This window comes from Miscanthus floridulus, chromosome 18 (assembly GCF_019320115.1).
Source record: "Miscanthus floridulus cultivar M001 chromosome 18, ASM1932011v1, whole genome shotgun sequence".
Classification (NCBI taxonomy): Eukaryota; Viridiplantae; Streptophyta; class Magnoliopsida; order Poales; family Poaceae; genus Miscanthus; species Miscanthus floridulus.
In genome coordinates this window covers 55,842,384-55,865,958 of record NC_089597.1, presented here as the reverse complement: position 1 = coordinate 55,865,958, position 23,575 = coordinate 55,842,384, and the positions used below count along the sequence as shown (strand labels likewise).

General features: G+C 45.6%; 2 protein-coding genes across 2 annotated transcripts; one reads left to right on the top strand and one right to left on the bottom strand.

The window, feature by feature from the left end:
* Window positions 1-1,044: 1,044 nt before the first annotated feature.
* Window positions 1,045-2,224, bottom strand: LOC136523879 (uncharacterized). Its single transcript, XM_066517411.1, has 3 exons — window positions 2,091-2,224; window positions 1,694-2,045; window positions 1,045-1,149 (listed from the first exon to the last, which is right to left on the bottom strand). The coding sequence occupies exons 1-3, from the start codon at window positions 2,222-2,224 to the stop codon at window positions 1,045-1,047; spliced, it is 591 nt and encodes a 196-aa protein (XP_066373508.1).
* Window positions 2,225-18,248: 16,024 nt separating this feature from the next.
* On the top strand, window positions 18,249-19,654 carry LOC136521487 (probable galacturonosyltransferase-like 9). The gene has a single exon (XM_066515235.1). It carries the CDS (start codon window positions 18,386-18,388, stop codon window positions 19,511-19,513), a length of 1,128 nt encoding a protein of 375 aa, XP_066371332.1. The 5' UTR covers window positions 18,249-18,385; the 3' UTR covers window positions 19,514-19,654.
* The last annotated feature ends 3,921 nt before the right edge of the window (window positions 19,655-23,575 follow it).

Here is a 23,575-nt window from a genome sequence, read left to right as displayed (position 1 = left end):
GACTTGGTTGATGACCAGCTAGGAGTCGCCCTAGATGTCAAGGCATCAGATGCCCAACTCTATGGCGATGCATAGGCTGTTGATGAGAGCTTCATACTCGGCCACATTATTGGATGAGGGGAAATGGAGATGAACCATGTACCTCATGCGAACCCTGAGGGGTGATATAAAGACCAGCCCCACGCTAGTGCCTTTTTCATCAGGGATCCATCGAAGTACATCATCTAGTACTCTTGATCGACGACCACCGGTGGTGTTTGGACCTTGGAACATTCCGTGATGAAGTCAGCCAACACCTAGGACTTGATCATTGTTCAAGAGGCATACATGATGCCTTGATCCATCAACTCAAGTGCCCACTTTGTGGTTCTTCCTATGACGTACTGGCTCTAGATGACCTCACCGAGGGGGAACGATGTCATGACCATCACAGGGTGTGACTTGAAGTAGTGGCATAGCTTTCTCTTGGTGATGAGGACGGCGTATAAGAGCTTCTAGATTTGGGAGTAGCGGGTCTTAGAGTTGGATAGCACCTCACTGATGAAGTACACTGGGCGTTGGACCTTGAGGGCGTGCCCCTCTTCCTTCCACTCTACCAAGGTGGCGCTGACCACTTGCATGGTGACCGCTATGTATAGTAGGAGAGATTCTCCATTGCTTGGAGGAACTAGGATCAGGGCCCTTATCAAAAGTTGTTTGACCATGTCAAGTGCCTCCTAGCCCTCAGATATCCACTCGAAGCGATCGGCTTTCTTCAAGAGTCAATAAAGGGGGAGACCTCATTCGTTGAGGTACGTGATGAATCGACTGAGTGCAGCGAGGCACCCTGTGACTCACTAAACCCCCTTTATGATTTGAATCAGGCCCGTCCTTGTGATGGCTAAGATTTTCTCTGGGTTGACTTTGATGCCACGCTCAGAGATGATGAAGCCGAGCAGCATGCCCCTCGGGACCCCAAAAACACACTTGTTGGGATTGAGTTTGATGCCATTGGCTTGGATTTTTTGCAAAGGTCTGCTCACGATCAGCAATGAGGTGGTCAGCCTATTTGGACTTAACTGCGATGTCGTCGACGTAGGCCTCAACGGTCCGCCCAATGAGGTCCCCGAAGCATTTGAGCATACAGCGCTGGTACGTAGCCCCAATGTTCTTCAGTTTGAATGGCATATAAATGTAGCAGAACGATCTGAAGGGGGTGATGAAAGACGTCGCGAGCTAGTCAGACTCTTTCATCATGATTTGATGGTAGCCAGAGTATGCATCAAGGAGGCAGAGGGTTTCGTACCCCGAGGTAGAGTCAACTATTTGGTCTATGCGAGGCAAAGCAAATGGATCCTTTGGGCACGCTTTGTTGAGACCTGTATAGTCTACACACATCCTCCAATTTCTGCTCTTCTTTCGTACAAAAATAGGATTAGCTAAGCACTCTGGGTGGTATACTTCCTCAATGAATCCGGCCATTGAAAGTTTGGCAATCTCCTCGCCGATGGCCCTGCGTTTCTCCTCATCGAAGTGACGTAGGTGTTGCTTCACTGGCCTGGAGCCTAGATGGATTTTCAGGGTATGCTCAATGACCTCCCTCAGAATGCCCAGCATATCCGAGGGTTTCCACGCAAAGATGTCTTTGTTGCCGTGGAGGAAGTCGACGAGTGCATCTTTCCTATTCGGATGAAAGCGTGGTACCAACACGTACCATTTTGCCCTCAGAGCTGCTAGGATCCACGAGGACTTTTTTAGAGCCCTCGACCAACTCAAACAATTTGGTCAATTTCTTGGCATCAAGCGCCTCTTTGGCCACCTCCTCCTTGAGGGCAGCGAGTTTCCCAGAGGCGACGATTGCTGTGGCATGGCTGCAGCACTTGACCTCACACTCGTAGGCATGATGGAAGGTGGTGCTGACTATGATGACCTCGTGGGGGCCTGACATCTTCAGCTTGAGGTATGTGTAGTTGGGGATGGCCATGAACTTCATGTAGCATGGATGTCCTAGGATGGTGTGGAAGGTTTCGGGGAACCCAACCACCTCGAAGGTGAGGGTCTCAGTCCTATAATTGAACTAATCCCTGAAGGTAATAGGTAGATCGATCTGCCTGAGTGGCAAGGCCTGCTTCCTAGGCATGATGCCATGGAAAGGTGCTCGGGTTGGGTGGAGGCGTGTCCAGTCGACGCCCATCTTGTCGAGCGTCTTGGCGTACATGATGTTGAGGCCGCTGCCTCCGTCCATTAGTACTTTGGTGAGTCACTTTGGGGCAACAATTGGGTCGACCACAAGTGGATACCTCCCTAGGTGTGGGACAGTATCCAGATGGTTGGTCCGATCGAAGGTTATGGTGGATTCCAACCACCAGAGGAAGGAAGGTGTGGCCGGTTGGGCCATGTAGACTTCATGGCATGCAACCTTCTGATGGCGTTTGGAGTCATAAGCCACTGATCCTCTGAAGATCATAAGGCAGCCATCCGGCATTGGAAAGTCATCATCCTTCTCCTCAATGTCATCTGCAGTGGGAGCAGGGTCCTTCCCCTGCTCCCCTTTGCTGGAGCCTCTAGACAAGAACCGCCGCAAGAGGCTACAGTCCTTGAGTAGATGCTTAACAGGAAAGGCGTGGTTCGAGCACGACCACTCGAGTAATTTTTTGAAGTGGTTTGGAGTGCCCTCCATAGGCTTCCAACCACCCTTGCGGTCAGCAGCGACCACGAGCGAGTCGTCGCGCTATTGCTTTTTATTCTTCCTTTTGGCGGAATGATTGGAGGTGCCTTCGTCGGCACCCTCGTCCCGCCTTGCCTTGCCCTTGAGGCGATCGAAGATCACTCTGACCGCCTCTTCTTCTAAGGCATGGCTGGTGGCAATGTCTAGGAGTTCCTTGGTGGTTCGTGGGCCCTTATGTCCTAGCTTATGAACCAAGGACTCACAGGTCATCCTAGATAAGAAGGCTCCTATCATGTGGTGTCAGCGACATTAGGGAGCTTGTTGCACTGGTAGGAGAAGCATTGGATGTACCCGCTGAGGGTCTCATTAGCCTTCTAACAGTAGTTCTTAAGGTCCCATGGGTTCCTAGGGTGCTTGTATGTGCCCTAGAAATTTCCCACAAAGATCTCCTTTAGATCTGCCCAACTTTGAATTACGTTGGACGGCAGGTGTTCCAACCATGCTCGTGTCAAATCAGCCAAGAACAGTGGAAGGTTGTAGATAATGAAGTCATCATTATCTGCACCACTGGCTTGATAGGCAAGCCGATAGTCTTTAAGCCAAAGTTTGGGGTTTGTCTCCATAGAGTACTTAGGGATATTGGTAGCTGGTCGGTACCTTGGAGGGAAAGCAGCATTGAGGATATGCCGGCCAAAGGCCTGAGGGCCTAGGGGCCAGGGCTCGGGCTTCGGTCCATACAGCTATTGTAGCATCCATCACAACGAGGATGATAGCCATGGTGGGCTCTATCTCTTGGGTCGTTGTAGGTTCGTCTGCAGGCATTGAGGGTGATGTGTGCGTTGCGGTTACGACCAAGGCGCTGATGTATCTAGAGCGCAATGCGCTGCCCACCGCCTTGTGGTGCCTAGTGGACTAATGCATCCCTGGCGGGGCACACCAAGGGCATGCACTGGCTGGTGTCAAGCTTGCATCGCTGAGACAACGAGCTTTCCACCTGCTGCGCCACTGCACGCTCGAGCAGTATGTGAATCTCGCGGTGGGCCCAATGATCCTCGGGCGTTGTGGCCTCTAGGAGGCCATGGAGCAAGGCTATTATGGCGGCGATGTTCTGGCTTGCTCGAGCAAAATGAGGAAGGGTTTCATCATTAGCGATGATCCTTTGATTCACATCACGGGCTACGGTGCGTGTGCGCCCACCATGTCCTCGGCGTTCGATCTCACAATCGACCTCCATGTTTTCCCGCATAAGCTGGAGTCCGGCTTCATCGATCTCCCGCTTTTGGGCTCTTAGCTGCTCACCCCTACGTGAGGTGGGGCCACTATCCCCCCCTTTGGTTCCATCACCGAGGTTGCCTGCCAGGGTAGCCTCCTTCATGGAGATGCTTTCAACGTGTCCCACGGGGGTACCCACCATGAAACAGTCTTGGGAGGGGTGATGGCTCCCCCTGCTAGAGTCAAAGCCAGAGTCTGACCTCGGCTCCTCCACAAGGAGGCCATGGAGGGATTCCATGATGCTTTCAATCATCCCCATGAACTCGTTGTTCGTGGGGGATGGGATCGTGCGCTGTGCCACAAGGTGGCCGACGGTTGCCATGGCGTTGCGGAGAGCTCCATGCGGAGTGTTCTAGAGAGAGGATGAGGTGGCATGGGTCCTCCCTAGATAGCCAGGGTCCAAGGGAGACGCCAGACTAGCGCTCAAACCTCCCATAGTTGAAGCCGATGGAGGGGAGGGATTGGATGACCACGTGGGCCAACGCCAACTTTCCTCCCACCATGACGATGAAGTCTAGGTCACTAAAATGCACGTGTGCGCCCAGGACCTAGCTGATTGTGTGGCTAGACATCTGTGGCCTAATATGGAATGCACAAAGGTCCCCTACCTAGCGCGCTAACTGTCGGTGTTTCGAACAAACACCAACTAGTAAATTTATATTTGTTGCGCGTTAGGCTCAGATGGTGTACTAAAGGACACAAGGTTTATACTAATTCAAGCAGAATGTCCCTACATCTAGTTTGCAACTACTCGTGTTATTAGTACCAAAAAAGGTTTGTAGTAGGGGGTACAAACGGTTGAGAGAGGGACAGGTCCCAAGTCTCTGATGAAAAGGTCGAAAGGATGCCAAGAGCTCGGTTGCTGCTTGGCTGTGTTTTGTGTGTTGTGTGTGGAATCGATCTATCCCCTTAGCGGGGTGTCCTGCCCTCCCTTTTATAGACCAAGTGGGGAGTAGGGGTTACAGATGGGAGAAAGAGGAAAAAACCAAAGGTAGAGAATGTCCTTCGAAGGTGCCCGGGTCTTTCTTTTCCCTTGAGCCTGCCCTGCTGACATGGCAGACCATGCCAGGGATAGTATGTCACGCTGATTCTGATAGGGCTGGGCCCTGGCCTTGTTACAGCGAGTGGTCATGTCCCATCCTCCCTTGGTGGATGGTGCGGTGTGTCAGGGCACCGAGCCATGACTCTGCAGGGAGTAGACGGGGAAGTGACTATACGCCTATTACTGTTGATGATGTGAGTTCTCTCTTGGATTGTAGTGGTTGTCGTATGCTTATGTCAGGATCCGTGTCTAAGGGCTGATGGCAGCGCCCACAACACTTTAAGACCAAAGTCGGCGCCTACAACACTGTTTGGGCTCTGTCGTGCCCTAAACAGCTTAACGTGCCCATCCCATCGTATCCTGACGGTACTTTTCTGTAGGCATGCAGGGTATGGTCCTCGGTACTATAGTTAACTTGAATGTCCTGTCTTACCTCATGCTCATCATCATGAAGGAGCAGGGTGTAGTCGTCAAGCAAGGCAGAGCCTATCCTCAGCCACCAGGTGAGGCAGAGCCTACCCTCAAACGTTGAGCGAGGCGGAGCCAGCCCTCGAATATCGGGCGAGGTGGAGTCTAGCCCTCAGGCGTCGAGTGAGGTGGAGCTCACCCTCTATCGTTGGGTGAGGCGGAGTCTAGCCCTCGGGCATCGGGTGAGGCAGAGCCAACCCTCAGCCATCGGGCGAGGCAGAGTCTAGCCCTTGGGGGTTGGGCAAGGTAGAACCTAATCTTTTGTCATTTGGGCAAGAAGTGTAGTAGCGTTCTTGTCTGATCGGAAGCGTCAACAATTGATGGTTATTAGCTCCACCTCATTGGGTACCCTAGTATTAGGTCCCCAACACATACAAGCATCAATTTCATTTGATTTTCATGAATGAACCTAGGACATGATCGGAATGACTAGATGCACTAAACATGTCCTTAGCAAGGATGTATGCCATGACAATCAACTTTTACCTTGGATTGCTCGAAGGAGAGGCATGTCATACAAGTGTGGGGGGTGCATCAACACATATTTGAGAAGTCAAGTGTGTTCAATTTATTTCTTAGCTTGCAAAATCTCTTCTCATCATGTGGCTTGGTGAATATATCGACAAGTTGATCTTCGGTGCCTATATGCTCAATACAAATGTCCCCTTTTTGTTGGTGATCTCTTATGAAATGATGGCGGACATCAATGTGCTTTATTCTTGCATGTTGAACCGAATTATTGGTTAACTTGATTGCACTCTCATTATCACATAGCAATGGCACTTTCTTGAACTTGATTCCAAAGTCACTCAAAGTGGCCTTCATCTAAAGTATTTGTGCACAACAACTACCAGTAGATATGTATTCGGCTTCGGTGGTTGATAATGTAACACTATTTTACTTCTTTGATGACCATGAAACAAGTGATCTTCCCAACAATTGACATGTGCCTGAGGTGCTTTTCCTTTTAACCTTGCATCTCGCATAATCCGAGTTGGAGTAACCAACTAGCACAAACTTTGCTCCTTTGGGATACCACAAACCAACATTTTTGTATGCTTCAAGTACTTCAATATTCTTTTTGTTGCCTTCAAATGACTTTCTCTTGGTGAGGCTTGAAATCTTGCACACATGCATACACTAAACATAACAACTGGCCTTGATGTGGTCACATAGAGTAGGCTTCCAATCATAGACTGATACATCTTTTGATAAACTATGTTGTCACTAGAATCACTATCCAAGCTTCCATTTGTCTCCATTAGTGTACTAATAGCTTTAGCATCATCCATTCCAAACTTCTTGAGCATGTCTTTGATGTACTTGCCTTGACTCACAAATATATCATTCTTCATTTGTTTGATTTGAAGACCAAGGAAGTAACTAAGCTCTCCAATCATGGACATCTCAAACTCACTTGCCATCATCTTGCCAAACTCACAAAAATCTTGGTTTGTAGACCCAAAAATGATATCATCAACATAGATTTGCAATACAAACAAGTCATTTCCAAGCTTCTTGGTGAAGAGAGTGGTGTCAACCTTTTCCATCTTGAATCCCTTAGAGAGTAGGAAATCCCTCAATCTCTCATACCATGCTCTTGGCACTTATTTCATTCCATACAAAGCCTTTCTCAACTTATAAACATTGATGTACCTATTGAGAAATGCACTCTTCACATCCATTTGCTATAACTTGATGTTGTAGGCATAAGCATAGGCTAGCAAGATTCTAATTACTTCCAATCTAGCAACTGGAGCATATGTTTCTCCAAAGTCAAGACCTTCAATTTGTGTATAGCCTTGTGCTACCAATCTTGCTTTGTTCCTTACTACTATCCTATCTTGATCTTGCTTGTTTCTAAAGACCCATTTGGTTCCAATCACATTGTGTCTCTTTAGTCTCTCTACTAATTCTCATACTTGATTTCTTGTGAAGTTATTCAATTCTTCATGCATAGCATTCACCCAATCAACATCCTTCAATGCTTCATCTATCTTCTTAGGTTCAATAGATGACACGAATGAGAAATGTTCACAAAATGATGCCAATCTTGATCTTGTTTGTACACCTCTAGAAATATCACCAATTATTGAGTCCAAAGGATGATCTCTTGCAATATTGGTTGGTTGGAGCACTTGCATTTGATTGCTTGCATTTGATTGATCATTTGGTTGAAATGTTGAACTAGCCACTTGTTGTTGATCTTGCACTTTGTCAACACTAGCACTCACTTGACTTTGATCTTGAGAACCACTAGCTTGTATATTTGATTTAGAGAGCACTTGATTCTTGTCATCTTCAACATCAATCACCTCTCTAGGTCTTATATCATCTATGTCCATGTTCTTTATTGCATTGACTAATTGAGTGCCTTTCACATCATCTAGATTCTCATCTTTCTTTTGGGAACCATTTGTTTCACCAAACTCCACATCATGAACCTCTTCAAGAGTACCAATAGCCAAATTCCAAACTCTATATGCCTTGCTAGTAGTGGAGTAACCAAGCAAGAAACATTCATCACATTTCTTTTCAAACATGCTCAATCTAGTGCATTTCTTCAATATGTAGCATTTACAACCAAAAACCCAAAAGTATGCAATATTGGGCTTTCTTCCATTCAATAGCTTATAAGGTGTCTTCTCCATCATGGGGTGACAATAGAATTGGTTGCTATAGTAGCAAGCCGTGTTGATTGCTTCGGCCCAAAATGAATGACTCACATTGTACTCACTCAACATTGATCTTGCCATGTCAATCAAAGTTCTATTCTTTCTTTTAACTAGGCCATTTGATTGTGGAGTATACTTGGCCAAAAATTGATGCCTAATTCCAAAATTATCACACAACTCATCAATTCTAGTTGTCTTGAACTCACTACCATTGTCACTTCTAACTCTCTTGATGGCTGTTTCAAACTCATTGTGAATGCCCTTGACAAATGATTTGAATGTTGCAAACACATCACTTTTGTTCACTAGAAAGAACATCCATGTGTATCTAGTGAAATTATCCACAATCACAAATCCATATTTGTTTCCACACAGTTGGACTGTCCGCACTCTATGGGCGGACACTCCACCGGTGAAGTTTTGAACCCTTGCTCCCAAGTGCTAAACACAATGCGTATCACCGTTGTGCATGTGTGTTAGCATATTTTCACAAACATTTTCAAGGGTGTTAGCACTCCACTATATCCTAAATGCATATGCAATGAGTTATAGCATCTAGTGGCACTTTGATAACCGCATTTTGATATGAGTTTCACTGCTCTTAATAATACGACTATCAATCCTAAATGCGATCATGCTCTCTAAGTGTCTCGATCACTAAACCAAAAAGCTCCTATCAATTTTACCTTTGCCTTGAGCTTTTTCTTTTTCTCATTCTTCTTTTCCAAGTCCAAGCACTTGATCATCATCATGGCATCACCATCATCATGTCATGATCTTCATTTGCTTCACCACTTGGAGTAGTACTACCTATCTCATAATCACTTTGATAAACTAGGTTAGCACTTAGGGTTTTATCAATTCACCAAAACCAAATTGGAGCTTTCACTGCCGCCACCGTCTCTGACTCCGCCGCTCCTACGCATCACCTTGTCGTGCCTCCCAAGGCTCTAGGGCCTTAAATAGCGGGCGTCTATGCCCGTGCCTTCCAATTCTGAGCTCCAGAGCCATAGCCACCTTCGTCGAGATGTCGCACCACGCAACCCTAGCGCCACTGCCATCACCGCCCATATCACTGAGCTGAGCGCCGCCCACCATCGCTCCGTACTCTGGTAAGCCATTTAGCCAAGTTCATTGTTTTCTCCTCTATCTTCCAGTGGCCTCGGTTTGTTTCCTCGTGGACCATAGGCCATACACCACTTGTGCCACCCGACTTCATCAATGGAGCCACCGTCAGTGTCACCGCCGGCCAGCCGGCATTGCTATTTCTACCGCCTGATCTCTTCTGGATCGTTAGATCGTGATCCAACGGCCGGCATTCATTGATACCGGTTCGGCCGGCCTTTTATGACTTTTTTGCAAACAAGCCCCTGAAGTTTTCTATGTGTTAACCCGCAGTCCAAAGCGTATTCCTAAAATACATTTTCTTCTTTTGAAAACATAGTTTTTCGGTTAGATCCAAAATTCGTTTTCATCTATTTACAGTTTTACCACTAATCTTGTTTTAGCCCTAAAATCTTTGTTTTAACTCCGATTTGATCCGTTTAAGTTGCGTTAGATTCATAATTGTGTAATCTACATGTTCATACTACTATTAAGTATGTTTTCAACTTTTGAAATTCAGGGTTAGATTTAATTTATTATTTTATTAAAGGAAATCTTGTTTAATTCATAACTTCTTCGTTTTAACTCTGATTTGTGATCTTCGCGTCTGTGTGTTCATAGAAAGACATAGATTCATTTTACAAACTTTTCATCTTGATTTTATGCTATTGGTGTACTATTCTAATCTATAGTCATTGTTTGCTATGCATGATTGCTTCTGGATGCTTGTATGTTGCTGTGATTATCGAGTATAGACGGTGAGCAATTCATGGGTGATCAAGAGTACTACTTTGACGAGCAGGAACACTTTGCTCAAGGCAAGTATAGCATGGGATCATCCTTGTTTCCTATCAACTTTAATACATTTAATTCATATTGCATGTGTCACCTTGATAGGGATTCCCTAGAATTGAACTTATACCTTATCTCCTATGGGATATGCATTGCGTAGCTTTGCTAGTGCTCAACTAAACCATGATCTTGTAACTTGACTAATGGTATATGCAATAAACATTAAAACATGACTTTTTAGCAACATGGAAATAGGGGCTGGAGTGTTAACTAATTCCTAAATGCTTCAGATTCCTCTCCCTAAGGACTTATTTGTAAGCGAACATCCAGGACATACAATACAACTATGGGGGCTACATGGCTCTGGTTTTAGCTCAGTATGAGGACATTTTCTAGCTTGTTTGAGGTTACCTTTATGGCATAAGAATGGTTTGCCGAATCAGGTATAGGATAGCCTCTACTCTTATGTGTATAACTATGATGGAATTGTGCCATTCGACAGGAGGGTTCCTATATCTGTTTGCCGAGTGAATCTAATGGCCCTAACTTGTTAGACAAACCTTTGAAAAGCTTTATAGTGAACCATGCCTGCTCATCTTGGAAGTGTTTTGGAAGTAATTAACCTAGTCATATGGGTATCACGACTCACAGTGAAAGTGTACAACCTCTGTAGAGTGCAAAACTGATATATCAGTCGTGCTCATGAAATAGATCATCACAAAGAATTATCCATTTATGCTATTCATTATTCATGTTTACATTGCTCATGTGTTTTACTTTGGGGTTAAAACAACTTGTTGCTACTCTTATACTAAAATTGTGACAACTAAAAGTTGAATGTTGTTAAACATGTGTCAAGCCTTTTGAGCCTCATGAACCCCATGTTACACTTGTTGAGTACGACACGTACTTACGCTTGTTTATTTTCATTATTGGGATAAAAATCCCAGATGGGTTACATATGGCTATGGTAATGATGACTTTCCTGAGGATTACTAGACTTGTGGTCAATCAATTGACGTCTCTATGATATAGAGCTTCTGTGAGAGATTTTTCTTTATACTTCCACTATATTTATATGAAGACTATCTTATTATATGTGATGTAATAAATACTTGGGATGGTACTATCTATAATTTAGCAACTTATGTGTGTGACTGATCTCTGGGTGCACATAAGATTATGCATCCCATTTTATCCTTAAAATCGGGTGTAATAGATTGGTATCAGAGCCGTGTTGACGGTAGGACACAAGCCTAGTTAGCAATGGTCATTCTAGCCTCTTTTGCTTCACTCATTTCATGCTTCCCATCTCACTCTTATTATTTGCTAAATTTTATGCTTCTTTTGGCTCACTCTGTTATGAAAATTATTGCTTCTAATCTAACTAAATCTAATTCTGTAGATGCCTCGTGCCAATAAGACCGCTCGCATCAGCACCGGAGGCTACTACCCGCCTCGTGACTTGTATGAGTCCATGGAGCCACATGAGGAGGAGGAACCCTAGGAGTAGGAAGTTGACTTGCCAGCACCTGCACCTATGCCTGAGCCACTATAGGAAGAGCCCGAAGAAGAAGAATCCAAAGAAGTGGAGATCGTTGTATTGTCTGATGAGGAGGAGGAGGACGTCATTCAAGAAGATCAGCCTACCCCTGCCATAGGATGGACTACAAAGATCTAGTACAAGCTAGGGTGTGAATCCTCTATTTTGCACCACCGACTTATGGGGATTCTTTAGACCTACTATGTTGATTGGGACGCATCTATGGAGTATGTCTACGAGGAACATACGCACCCTCTAGAGGATACTTATTGGAAGACTAGGGCGTGCATCTCCATCAGAGATGAAGAGAAGGAAGCATACCAGCTAGACACGAGCTATTCGCATCATGCTTGTCGTGCCACCATGGAAGATGGCAAAGAAGATGCAGCCACTGAAGCCTGCATGGGTCTCCATGGCTGCCGCTTTGAGGATATGAAGGAGGGCCAATATCAATTCCTCCCTTGCCAACACCCTGAATTGGAGTGGGCAATGATGGACCCTTAGGACACGGATCCAACTACTCAAGTGATGGTACACTTTAGCTGTGAGTTAGTAGGGAAGATTCGGTGACTGGAAGATCAGTTAAAGGCATAGTAGGACACTCTTAAGAGGTACCAACGAGTGATAGATGACCAAAGGGAGTGCCTCTACCTGCTAAGGATTTATGAGAAGCTTCCCCATAAACATCGCCCATAGGTGTTGGAGTTCCTTTCTATGTAATAAGACGTTAGTAGCAAGGGTCAGCTATAGGATAAGAGGTTAAAGGAAATTGCAGAGAACATAGTGATTAGTAAGGCACCAGGTTTCCATATAGATGATAATGAAACTTTGTGGTTTGGGAAAAGACTATGTGTGCCTGAGAATAAGGCTATACAAGATGCAATTCTTCGTGAGGCACATGAGTCAGCTTATTCTATTCATCCCAGGAGTACCAAGATGTACTTGGATCTGAAAGAGAAGTATTGGTGGTATGGACTTAAGAGGGATGTGGCTGAATATGTTGCTATATGTGATACATGTAAGAGAGTTAAAGTGGAACATCAAAGACCTGCATGATTATTGCAATCAATGAAGATACCATAATGGAAGTGGGAAGAAGTTGGTATGGATTTTATTGTTGGGTTACCACACACTTAGAGAGGTTATGATTCAATATGGGTGATAGTGAATCGGTTAACTAAGGTTGCTCACTTTATACCGGTCAAGACTCATTATAAAGAACCAAAGTTGGCCCAATTATATATGGAGAAGATAGTGTGTCTACATGGAGTTCCCAATAAAATTGTGTCTGATCGAGGTACTCAATTTACGTCTCATTTTTTGCAACAAGTACATAATTCATTATGAACAAAGTTGAATTTTAGCATAGCATATCACTCTCAGACAGATGGATAAACTGAGAGAACTAATCAGACTTTAGAGGACATGTTGAGAGCTTGTGCGTTGCAGTACGATACAAGTTGGGACAAGAGTTTGCCTTATGCAGAGTTCTCGTATAACAACAGTTATCAGAAGAGTCTCAATATGGCACCTTTCAAAGCTTTGAATGGACGAAAGTGTAGAACCCTATTGTTTTGGAATCAAACGGGAGAAACTCAAGTGTTCGGACCGGATGTTTTAAGAGACGCAGAGGAGCAAGTAAGGATGATTAGGGATAACTTAAGAGTGGCATAGTCTCGATAGAAGACTTATGCTAATACTCGGAGAAGAGAATTGGTTTTTGAAATAGGGGATTATGTTTACCTAAAAGTGTCACCAATGAGAAGTGTGAGATTTTTTAACATGAAAGGAAAATTAGCACCAAGATATATTGGGCCTTTCAAGATTTTAGAGAGATGTGGTGAAGTGGCTTATCAGTTGGAATTTCCTGAGAGTTTGTCAGGTGTACATGATGTGTTCCATGTGTCTCTATTAAAGAAGTGTTTGTGTGTACCTGAGGAGCAGATACCCTTAGAGGAGCTTATAGTTAAGGAAGATCTCACCTATGAGGAATTTTTGGTAAGGATTTTGGAGACGGCAGGAAGGGTTACAAGGAGTCGAGTTATAAAGATGTGTAAGGTTTAGTGGAATCGGTATACAAAAGATGAGGCTACTTGGGAAAGAGAAGAGGATTTGAGGGAAACATACCCACAGCTTTTTAAGTAAGCATCGTTCGAATCTCGGGGATGAGATTCATTTTAAGGGGGGTAGAATTGTCACACCCTAAAATTTACATCAATTTAAAATAGGTAAATTTGATTTATTTATGTATTTTGTGAGCATTTAAATTTAGAAAAATAAAAATTTCATTAAAAAATAAAATCAAATATAAGGTCTGCAAACCTGCTTGTGCATTCATGCTAATGCATACCTATTTTTGTGATGCTTGGGTTGATCCAAATTTGCAAAAGGATTTAAATTTGAATCTAAATTGGATTTGAAATGGTGTTTAAGAAAATAGAAAAGGAATTTTATCTTTTCTTTTCCCTTTTTGGCTTTTGGCCAAAGCAGCCTAGCACTAGCTCCCTCTCTTCTGCCACAGCCTAGTTCCTCTCTCCAGCAGGCCAGCCTAGCCGAGGCCCAGCACCACACCGCACACTATTTCTCATCACCCATGTGTGACCGCCTCAAACACGACTACCGCCGTAGCCTCCGACTCCGCCACTGCTACGCATCGCCTTGTCGTGCCTCCCAAGGCTCCAGGGCCTTAAATAGTGGGCGCCCGCACCCGTGCCTCCCAAGGCTCCAGGGCCTTAAATAGCGGGCGCCCGTGCCCGTGCCTTCCAATTTCGAGCTCTAGAGCCACAGCCACCTTCGCCGAGATGCCACACCATGCAACCCTAGTGCCACCACCATCACCACCCGTATCACTGAGCCAAGCGCCGCCCTCCATCCTCCGATAAGCCATCTATCTGAGTTGGCTGTTTTCTCCTCTATCTTCTAGTGGCCTCGGTTTGTTTTGTCATGGACTGTAGGCCATAAACCACTTGTGTCGCCCGACTCCGTCAATGGTGCCACCATCGGTGTCGCTACCGGCTAGCCGGCGTTGCAATTCCCTCCGCCTGATCTATTCTGAATCGTTAGATCGTGATCCAATGGTCGGCATTCATTGATACCGGTTCGGCCGGCCTTTTGCGGCTTTTTTTGCAAACAAGCCCCTAAAGTTTTCTATGTGTTCACACGCGGTCTAAAGTGTATTCCTAAAATACATTTTCTTCTTTTGAAAACATAGTTTCTTCGGTTATATCCAAAATTCGTTTTCATCTATTTACAGTTTTGCCACTAATGTTGTTTTAGCCCTAAAATCTTCGTTTTAACTCCGATTTGATCCGTTCAAGTTGCGTTAGATTCATAATTGCATAATCTACATGTTCATACTACTATTATGTATGTTTTCAACTTTTGAAATTTGAGGTTAGATTTAATTTATTATTTTATTAAAGGAAATCTTGTTTAATTCATAACTTCTTCGTTTTAGCTCCAATTTTTGTGATCTTCACGTCTGTGTGTTCGTAGAAAGACATAGATTCATTTTATAAACTTTTCAACTTGATTTTATGCTGTTGGTGTACTATTCTAATCTATAATCATTGTTTGCTATGCATGATTACTTCTGGATGCTTGTATGTTGCTGTGATTATCGAGTATAGATGGTGAGCAATTCGTGGGTGATCAAGAGTACTACTTTGACGAGCAGGATTAGTAGGAACACTTTGCTCAAGGCAAGTATAGCATGGGATCATCCTTGTTTCCTATCAAATTTAATACATTTAATTCATATTGCATGTGTCACCTTGATAGGGATTCCCTAGAATTGAACTTATACCTTGTCTCCTATAGGATTTGCATTGGGTAGCTTTGCTAGTGCTCAACTAAACCATGATCTTGTAACTTGACTAATGGTATATGCAATAAACATTAAAACATGACTTTTTAGCAACTTAGAAATGGGGGGCTGGAGTGTTTAGCTACTTTCTAAATACTTCAGATTTCTCTCCCTAAGGACTTATCTGTAAGCGAACATCCAGGACTTACAGTACAGCTGTGAGGGATACATGGCTCTAGCTTTAGCTTAGTATGAGGACTTTTTCTAGCTTGTTAGAGGTTACCTTTATGGCGTAAGAATGGCTTGCCGAATCAGGTATAGGACAACCTCTACTCTTATGTGTATAGCCGTGATGGAATTGTGCCATTCGATAGGGGTTCATATATCTATTTGCCGAGTGAATCTAATAGTCCTAACTTGTTAGATGAACCTTTGAAAAGCTTCATAGTGAACCCTGCCTGCTCACCTTAGAAGTGTTTTGGGAGTAATTAACCCGAGCATATGGGTATCATGACTCACAATGAAAGTGTATAACCTCTGCAGAGTATAAAACTAGTATATCAGCCATGCTCATGGTCTCGAGCGGCCTTAGACCCTTATGGAATAGATGATCACTAAGAATTATCCGTTTATGCTATTCATTATTCATATTTACATTGATCATGTGTTTTACTTTGGGGTTGAAACAACTTGTTGCTACTCTTATACTAAAATTGTGACAACTAAAAGCCGAATGCTGTTAAACCTGTGTCAAGCCTTTTGAGCCTCATGAACCCCATGTTACACTTGTTGAGTACAACACGTACTTACGCTTGTTTATTTTCATTATTTGGATAAAAATCCCGGATGGGTAACAGATGGCTATGGTAATGACGACTTTTCTGGGGATTACAAGACTTGTGGTCAACCTATTGACGTCCCTGTGATATGAAGCTTCCGTGAGAGATTTTTCTTTATACTTCCGCTATATTTATATGAAGACTTTGTCTTATTATACGTGATGTAATAAACACTTGTGATGGTACTATCTATAATTTGTCGGCTTATGTGTGTGACTGATCTCATAATATTATGCATCCCATTTTATCCTTAAAATCAGGTTGGACAATATGTATTTTTTTGTGTACTTATCAATATGAAATATATACCTTACTTTGACTAAAAACATAATCTAACTATTATAAATACATGAGTATTCTCCTCAAGCACATAGGCATGCCCATAGAAAGAGCTTACTAGCACCTTTAAATTGTGTAGCATAAGTAACATTTAGTCCCAACGGTGACTCAAGCTACCAGAGTATAAAATAGGTTGAAGACTAGTAGAACAAGGACCAATGCAACTACCATTGACCACCAAATTACTACACAATGATGATACCAAGAACATAATAGTCTAGACCAATGGTAGTTGCATTGGTATCATCGTTGTGTAGTAATTGATATATAAAATGTAGCATAGTTTGACCATGACAAGATACATACAAGCATCTAAACATATAAACTATCAAAAGGGAATGAATGAGCATTGCCTCACCATATCCATGGCTAGAAAATATAGTAGGATTATATCTAAAGATTGCAGCCATTTCGTGGATATTGGATCACTATCTATTGGCTACAAATGCTTACTCCAATCATGAATATAAGCCCATTAATACATTGACATGGTCTCCAATATGACAACTTAGCTAGTACTATATATAAAGATATATTATCATAGATAGAAAGGGGTATATGTTATGAAACTATTTTTTATAGCTGAATATGGTAATGCCAATTTTGTGTTGTCATCTCTATATACATAGTTTCAAATATTATGGCAAAAAACGGCATAGGAAAAACTATGTGGACATATATTTGTGATAGGAGAAAGTAGCACTATATCTTGTGATCAGAGAAAGTAGCACTATCCCTAACTATAGAAAAAAAGAATATGTGACATTTGACGTAATTGCCTTAACTAATAACAATGTAATACGTTGTGAATGCATTATATCTCTATGAACACATAAGCATTCATTATAAAAGAGACGATTGGCACCTTTACGACGTATAATATCAGTCACATAGTTTCTCACATATAGATCAAGTCACCGAAACATAGAACAAAATGAATGGTAACGGCAAGTCGGTAAAACCATGTAACCAACCTAAACTATTACTGACTGCTGAATTCCGACAAAGTGATAATAAAGGAACACGATAAATTGCCATAACCAACAAAATGAATGGTAACGGCAAGTCAGTAAAACCATGTAACCAACCTAAACTGTTATTGCCCGCTGAATTCCGACAAAGTGATAACAAAGGAACACGATAAATTGACATAACCATAAAACAGACCATATAGAATTGAGACACTAAGCATCCAAACAGATAGAGCAGCACGAGTGGAGACTAATGCATCCATAGGCTATGTTTGCTTGAACTTATCAGCCGACTTATCAGCTAAAATCTACAGTATTTTTCTCTCACAACAAAACAACTTCAGCCGACTTATCATCCGGCTTATGTATCAGCGGAACAGAGCCTATACTATCTCCAGCTATCTGCAGTCATGCTATTGAAGTTAGCCTAGACTAAGCATCTTACCACGACCATCCTACCACTTGACACTAGATTAAACCCAAATGCAGGTGCTACAACGGTACAAATGTTGTTCACACTTGACAGCATGCATAACAGCTACCAAGACTCTAAGAGGCACCAAAAACTGAAAACAAACAGCACAATGCACAAGCTGCACAACTGGAAGCCAACCCATCCACACACCAGACCAAAATCAACGCGCTTCCCCAAACACGCACGGGACGCCCTCCCCTCCCCACCGCCGCCTTTTATCGCTAACGCCACCCGTTTTTGTGCACACACGGCTACGCCAGCGGCCGATACATACGCCTCCCCCTCACCGACCAGCCTTCCCAGTCCCCACTACTGCGACTGCGAGACAGCGCAGCACAGGCTGCCGCCCGCTGGCCGCTGCGAGAAGAGAGAATCCAAGAACGCGCAGGAACCCCCCCTCGTCACCAGCGTCCATGGGCGGCGCCGCGGGCGAGGCGATGTGGGCCGCTGCTGTGGCGGCGACGGTGGTCTTCTTGGCCGTCGAGGTTTCGGGTGCCGCGGGGGCGTTGCCGAGGTTTGCGGAGGCGCCGGAGTACCGGAACGGGGAAGGGTGTCCGGCTGCGGCGGCGGGGGTGTGCGACCCGGGCTTGGTGCACATCGCCATGACGCTGGATGCGCACTACCTGCGGGGCTCCATGGCGGCGGTGTACTCGCTGCTGAAGCACGCGTCGTGCCCGGAGTCCATCTTCTTCCACTTCCTGGCCGCGGAGGCGGCCGGCGCAGCAGCTGCCGGCGGGGAGGACCCGGAGCCGGAGCTGCTGCGGAGCGCGGTGGCGGCGTCGTTCCCGTCGCTGCGGTTCGAGATCTACCCGTTCCGCGCCGAGGCCGTGGCCGGACTCATCTCGGCGTCCGTGCGCGCCGCGCTCGAGGCGCCGCTCAACTACGCGCGGAACCACCTGGCGGACCTGCTCCCGCGCTGCGTGCCGCGGGCGATATACCTCGACTCCGACGTGCTGGCCGCCGACGACGTGCGGCGCCTCTGGGAGACGCGCCTCCCCGCCGCCGCCGTGGTGGCGGCGCCCGAGTACTGCCACGCCAACTTCTCCCGCTACTTCACGCCGGCGTTCTGGTCCGACCCGGAGCTCGGGCCCCGTGTCTTCGCGGGCCGCCGCCGCCCGCCCTGCTACTTCAACACCGGCGTCATGGTCATCGACCTCCGCCGCTGGCGTGCCGGCAATTACCGCCAGCGCATCGAGCGCTGGATGGAAATCCAGAAGGTGAAGCGCATCTACGAGCTGGGCTCCCTGCCCCCGTTCTTGCTCGTCTTCGCCGGCGAGGTGGAGGCCGTCGACCACCGCTGGAACCAGCACGGCCTCGGCGGCGACAACGTCCACGGCAGCTGCCGCCCGCTCCACGCCGGGCCCGTCAGTCTCATGCACTGGTCGGGCAAGGGCAAGCCCTGGGACCGCCTCGACGCCGGCAGGCCGTGCCCGCTTGACCACACCTGGAAGTCCTACGACCTCTACATCCCCAGCGACTCCGGTGGCGCCACCTCGCCGGCATCCGGGCCGGCATTGTCCGCATCCGTGCTCTCATGGTAGAGAGAGAGCTTCTAGTTCCATAGTTGCAACAGTTCTTTTGCTGGTTGAGAGGTTCTTGGCAGTGGCAATGTGCCCCATTGCATTGCAGTGTCTTGCTGCGGCTGTTGCCGCCGCCGCTGTGATCTAGCTGCTGCTCGTGGTGGGCTGTACAGGGCGGCGAAGGGAGCGGCGGTGGCGACATGGCAGGGGAAATCAGGAATGAGTTGGTAGAGAAGGGGAGCTTTTTGCTCTTTGGGGTAGAATTCAGATTGGTTTTTTGGGGGGGTTTTGATTCTTTTTGGTCCGGCAGGTGATTCTTGCAATGGGGTTCCCAATTCTCTCGATTTGAGGTGTAAAGACTCGGAATTTTGTTCTATTATTGACCATTCTTTCATTCACTTGTCATGCCTTTTTGACCTGAATTCATATGGTGACATGATTTGCTTTTTTGCTTTTATTATTAGGGGGTGTTTAGTTCGCGAAATAAATTTTTTTATGTCATATTGGATGTTTCGGAGATGTCGGAAGGGGTTTTTGGATACTAATAAAAAAACAAATTACATAGCTCGTCTGGAAACTGCGAGACGAATTTATTAAGTCTAATTAATTCATCATTAGCGCATGTTAATTACTGTAGCATTTATGGTTAATCATGGACTAATTAGTCTTAAAACATTTGTCTCGCGATTTCCAACCGAACTGTGCAATTAGTTTTTTTTTTTTTTGTCTATATTTAATACTCTATGCATATGTCGCAAGATTCGATGTGATAGTTTGGGTTGAAAATTTTTTGGAACTAAACCAGGAGGACTTAGATGAGTTGAACCGAACTTTGTTGAAATGCCCTTGTATATGATGTTAATTCTCTGTCAAGTGTCAGACAGGCTTATCTCCTCTGCAATGGTTCTTGTAAGGCTATCTTCAACAAAACAACTCAAATTAGAGACCCATTCTGCAGTTTGGATCGTGTACAGTAAAAAGTCTGAGCATTCAAAGCTCACGTTCTTCAACAGCCACCCCAAAATCCCGTCCTCTCTCTCCTCAATCTCTCTCTCCCGCGCCGCTTCCACCTCCTCAGCCCCACTTTCCCTGTTCCCTCTCCCTCTCCCGCTTGGAGGCTGCGGCAGCCGCGGTGGCCTTCTTCTTCCGCTGCTGCAGCTGCTGCTCGTTGTCGTCTCCGGCCTTGCTGCTGGAGTCCAGGCCCATCGTCTCCCGTCTCTTCTTCCGGTACCGACGGATCTACCACTGCGGAACCACTTGTGGCAGAACCACCCGGAATAGCGTACTTACGGAGGCACTCATCTTCTACCAGACACTAAGCACCCCGAAAGCAACTACCACGAGCGGTATCCGTCGGGCACACCCCGAGGGAGAACCCGAAAGATCCACATTTTTCTCAAGGATCTAATAATAAAAACGAGTTACAACACAAGTCCATTTCATACATTAGAGTTTCTTAAAAAGTACATTATTACAATACCAAATACAGAGTGTGGAATGATAAATAGCGGAATATTAAAAGATAACATCTAGCGATATGATAACGAGGATTGCGTCTAAGCCCACCAGAAGAATCCTCCACATAAGGTACTCCTCAAGCATCACCTGCAACAGGGGGTAAATAAACCCTGAGTACACAATGTACTCGCAAGACTTATCCGACCTGTGGGAATACTTTCCCGACTCCAAAGGATATGCTAGGCTTTATGGTTTGCTGGTTCTCTTTTAGCAAAAAATAATACTAATAGTGAGTCCTTATTGATACATTATTATCATTAGTCGTATTAAGTCTTCATCTAGTCAATCTATATAAGCACCTGTTCTACTTTCAAGCAAGGGTTGAGCAATCGATATTGATCATTCTCCTTTTTCCACTTACAGTTCTTACTACGGTGCTAAACCGCAGACAATCCGTACCGGATAACCTGGCGATTTGCGAATCAATGTGCCCAGCTGGGTGCCCCGAAGACACACGCCCCGCTTGTACCCCAGGCACAAGCAGGACTAACCCACCACTCTCCTGTCTCGGGTGTCCAGGTTCCCGTCCAAACTTGGACTCCAAGCCCCCGCCTCTGAATCCCAGACTCAGTGCGGTGCAAGGACCTCCACCACCTCCTCTTCCCATCAGTCGGTTCAGAAAGAGCCAGATCCGTGACAAGAGAGCAACAAGCCTTCCCTACGCCCATACCCAAGTATGTGCTCGGGACAATAATCTGTGACTTGCCTAGAGTCATATGCAACGACCGGTCCTTAATCGACACGGACAGGGAAAAAGTGTAACCGAGCTATGCCCTGTTGGCCGCAGGACACAACCCCTCACACCTACCAGTACCAAAATCCATATCCCTGTCCGGTCACCATTTTCCTTTCCATTATTTCATCATGATATCCTAGTTTAATCACCTATTTGCGAGTAACGACAGGTTACTCACACTACCGACATCCTGAGCATAGCAGCTACTTGACCTGTACTAGTAGGATTCATGGTGGATATATTTATGCATGTAGTTTTCATAAAATGCCTGTAACGTAAATACATATCATATAAATATATTCAGTGATCATTTTAAAAATAGGGGTTATGCACCGGGGCTTGCCTTGGGCAGATGCCGAGTCAGCAAAGTCAGTACTAACAGGCTCATGGGCTCCCTCCTGTGCGAAGAGCTCCTCCTCATACTCCTCAATCACCTCGTCGTACTCCGGATCACCGACGGGTACGAAGTCTACCTGTTCGTGATCTACATGAAATGACGATGCAATGATTAACACTATAACAACAGCAATTCTTAATGCAAAAGTACCCTTATTAAATTACTAAGTGAGATTTACCCACTAAAGTCTAAGCTACATACCAGCACTACTAACAAGCATGAACATGCCATATATTCCTGCGGTGACTACGGATATTCCTACTCCTAATGCCAGTTTACGATACATACCCTAAAGCAAGGATAATAACTACGCCATTAAGCGACTCGCTCTACGGCTACCCATTTTTCAGCAAGTAAGTAAAGGTTTAAGGATCCTACCATAACAATTTCGAAGCTAAAACTATTGTCGATTTGCCACAACAATTCATGCAATTATTGATCGATATAATTCTAAGTTCTCTAATTACATCTTATGAGCCTACCATCCTAACAGCCACTGTGAACTAACTGTACTAACAGGTAGATGACATTTTTGCGAACCTAACAAACTTAGTTTCGCTATTTTTGGACAACCATGCAATTTACTATGATTTATCGAAGTTGGATTCATAACAGAAAATAACTAAGCATTTCTAATTTTAGGAAATAATGAAAACCGAAACCTCCTTTGCCGGCCCACAACGCGCGGCCCGGTCCAGCGCGTTACCTCGCCCGCGCGTGACGGTAGGCCAGCGCGCGGCCCACGCGGAGGCACGGCCTAGCCGGCCAACGGCCCACGACGGAGACGGCCTGTGAGTGAAGGCGATTATGCACGGGCACCCCCGAACTACAATGAAATCGTAGCAAACTCTAAGTCACTATTGAATCAGTCTACGCTTTTACAACAGCACCCTCCGACTTCTATGTCTTCACCGCAGTGAAGTCCCTAACCATCCAGGGCGCGCACCGGCACGACGGCGTGGCACTGGACGTCTATGTCGGCCACCCCAGCCCTCCCCTTACTAAAATAAAGAGCCGACACTCACCTATGTGCGAACGCAAATCGCAGGGCGGAGACACACGCACCGAGACGTTGCAGCGAGCTCAGACCACGACGGTGGGCACCCTACAAGTACAGCGATGCCGTTCCGGTGAACATCAGCACGGCCGGGACAAAGCAAGGAGTGGACGAGTACCAGCGACTCACCATGGAACCGAAAGACACGAAGAAACAATCGAAGATGGCTTAGGCCGAGCCGGCCACATGCGCGCGATGAGTGCAGCGGAGCACGGCAATGGCACGGCCGCACCACGGGCTGCACTACGGCAGTAGGGTCTAGGATGTGGTGAGCATGGTGACAACCGACTGAGGGGAAGGCTAGTGGCGTGAGGAATTTGACCGAGCTGCTTTGGTGGTGATGATAGCCGACGACGCAGGCACTCCTGGTCTTAA

Excerpts from the sequence above, each read along its gene's own strand:
- LOC136523879 (XM_066517411.1), bottom strand. The coding sequence starts at position 2,224 with ATGGACGGAGGCAGCGGCCTCAACATCATGTACGCCAAGACGCTCGAC. Across the intron at positions 2,046-2,090 it reads AAGCAGGCCTTGCCACTCAG|GACTGAGACCCTCACCTTCG; the intron begins GCAGATCGATCT and ends GTTCAATTATAG. Across the intron at positions 1,150-1,693 it reads GCAGCTCTGAGGGCAAAATG|AACATTGGGGCTACGTACCA; the intron begins GTACGTGTTGGT and ends TTCAAACTGAAG.
- LOC136521487 (XM_066515235.1), top strand. The coding sequence starts at position 18,386 with ATGGGCGGCGCCGCGGGCGAGGCGATGTGGGCCGCTGCTGTGGCGGCG.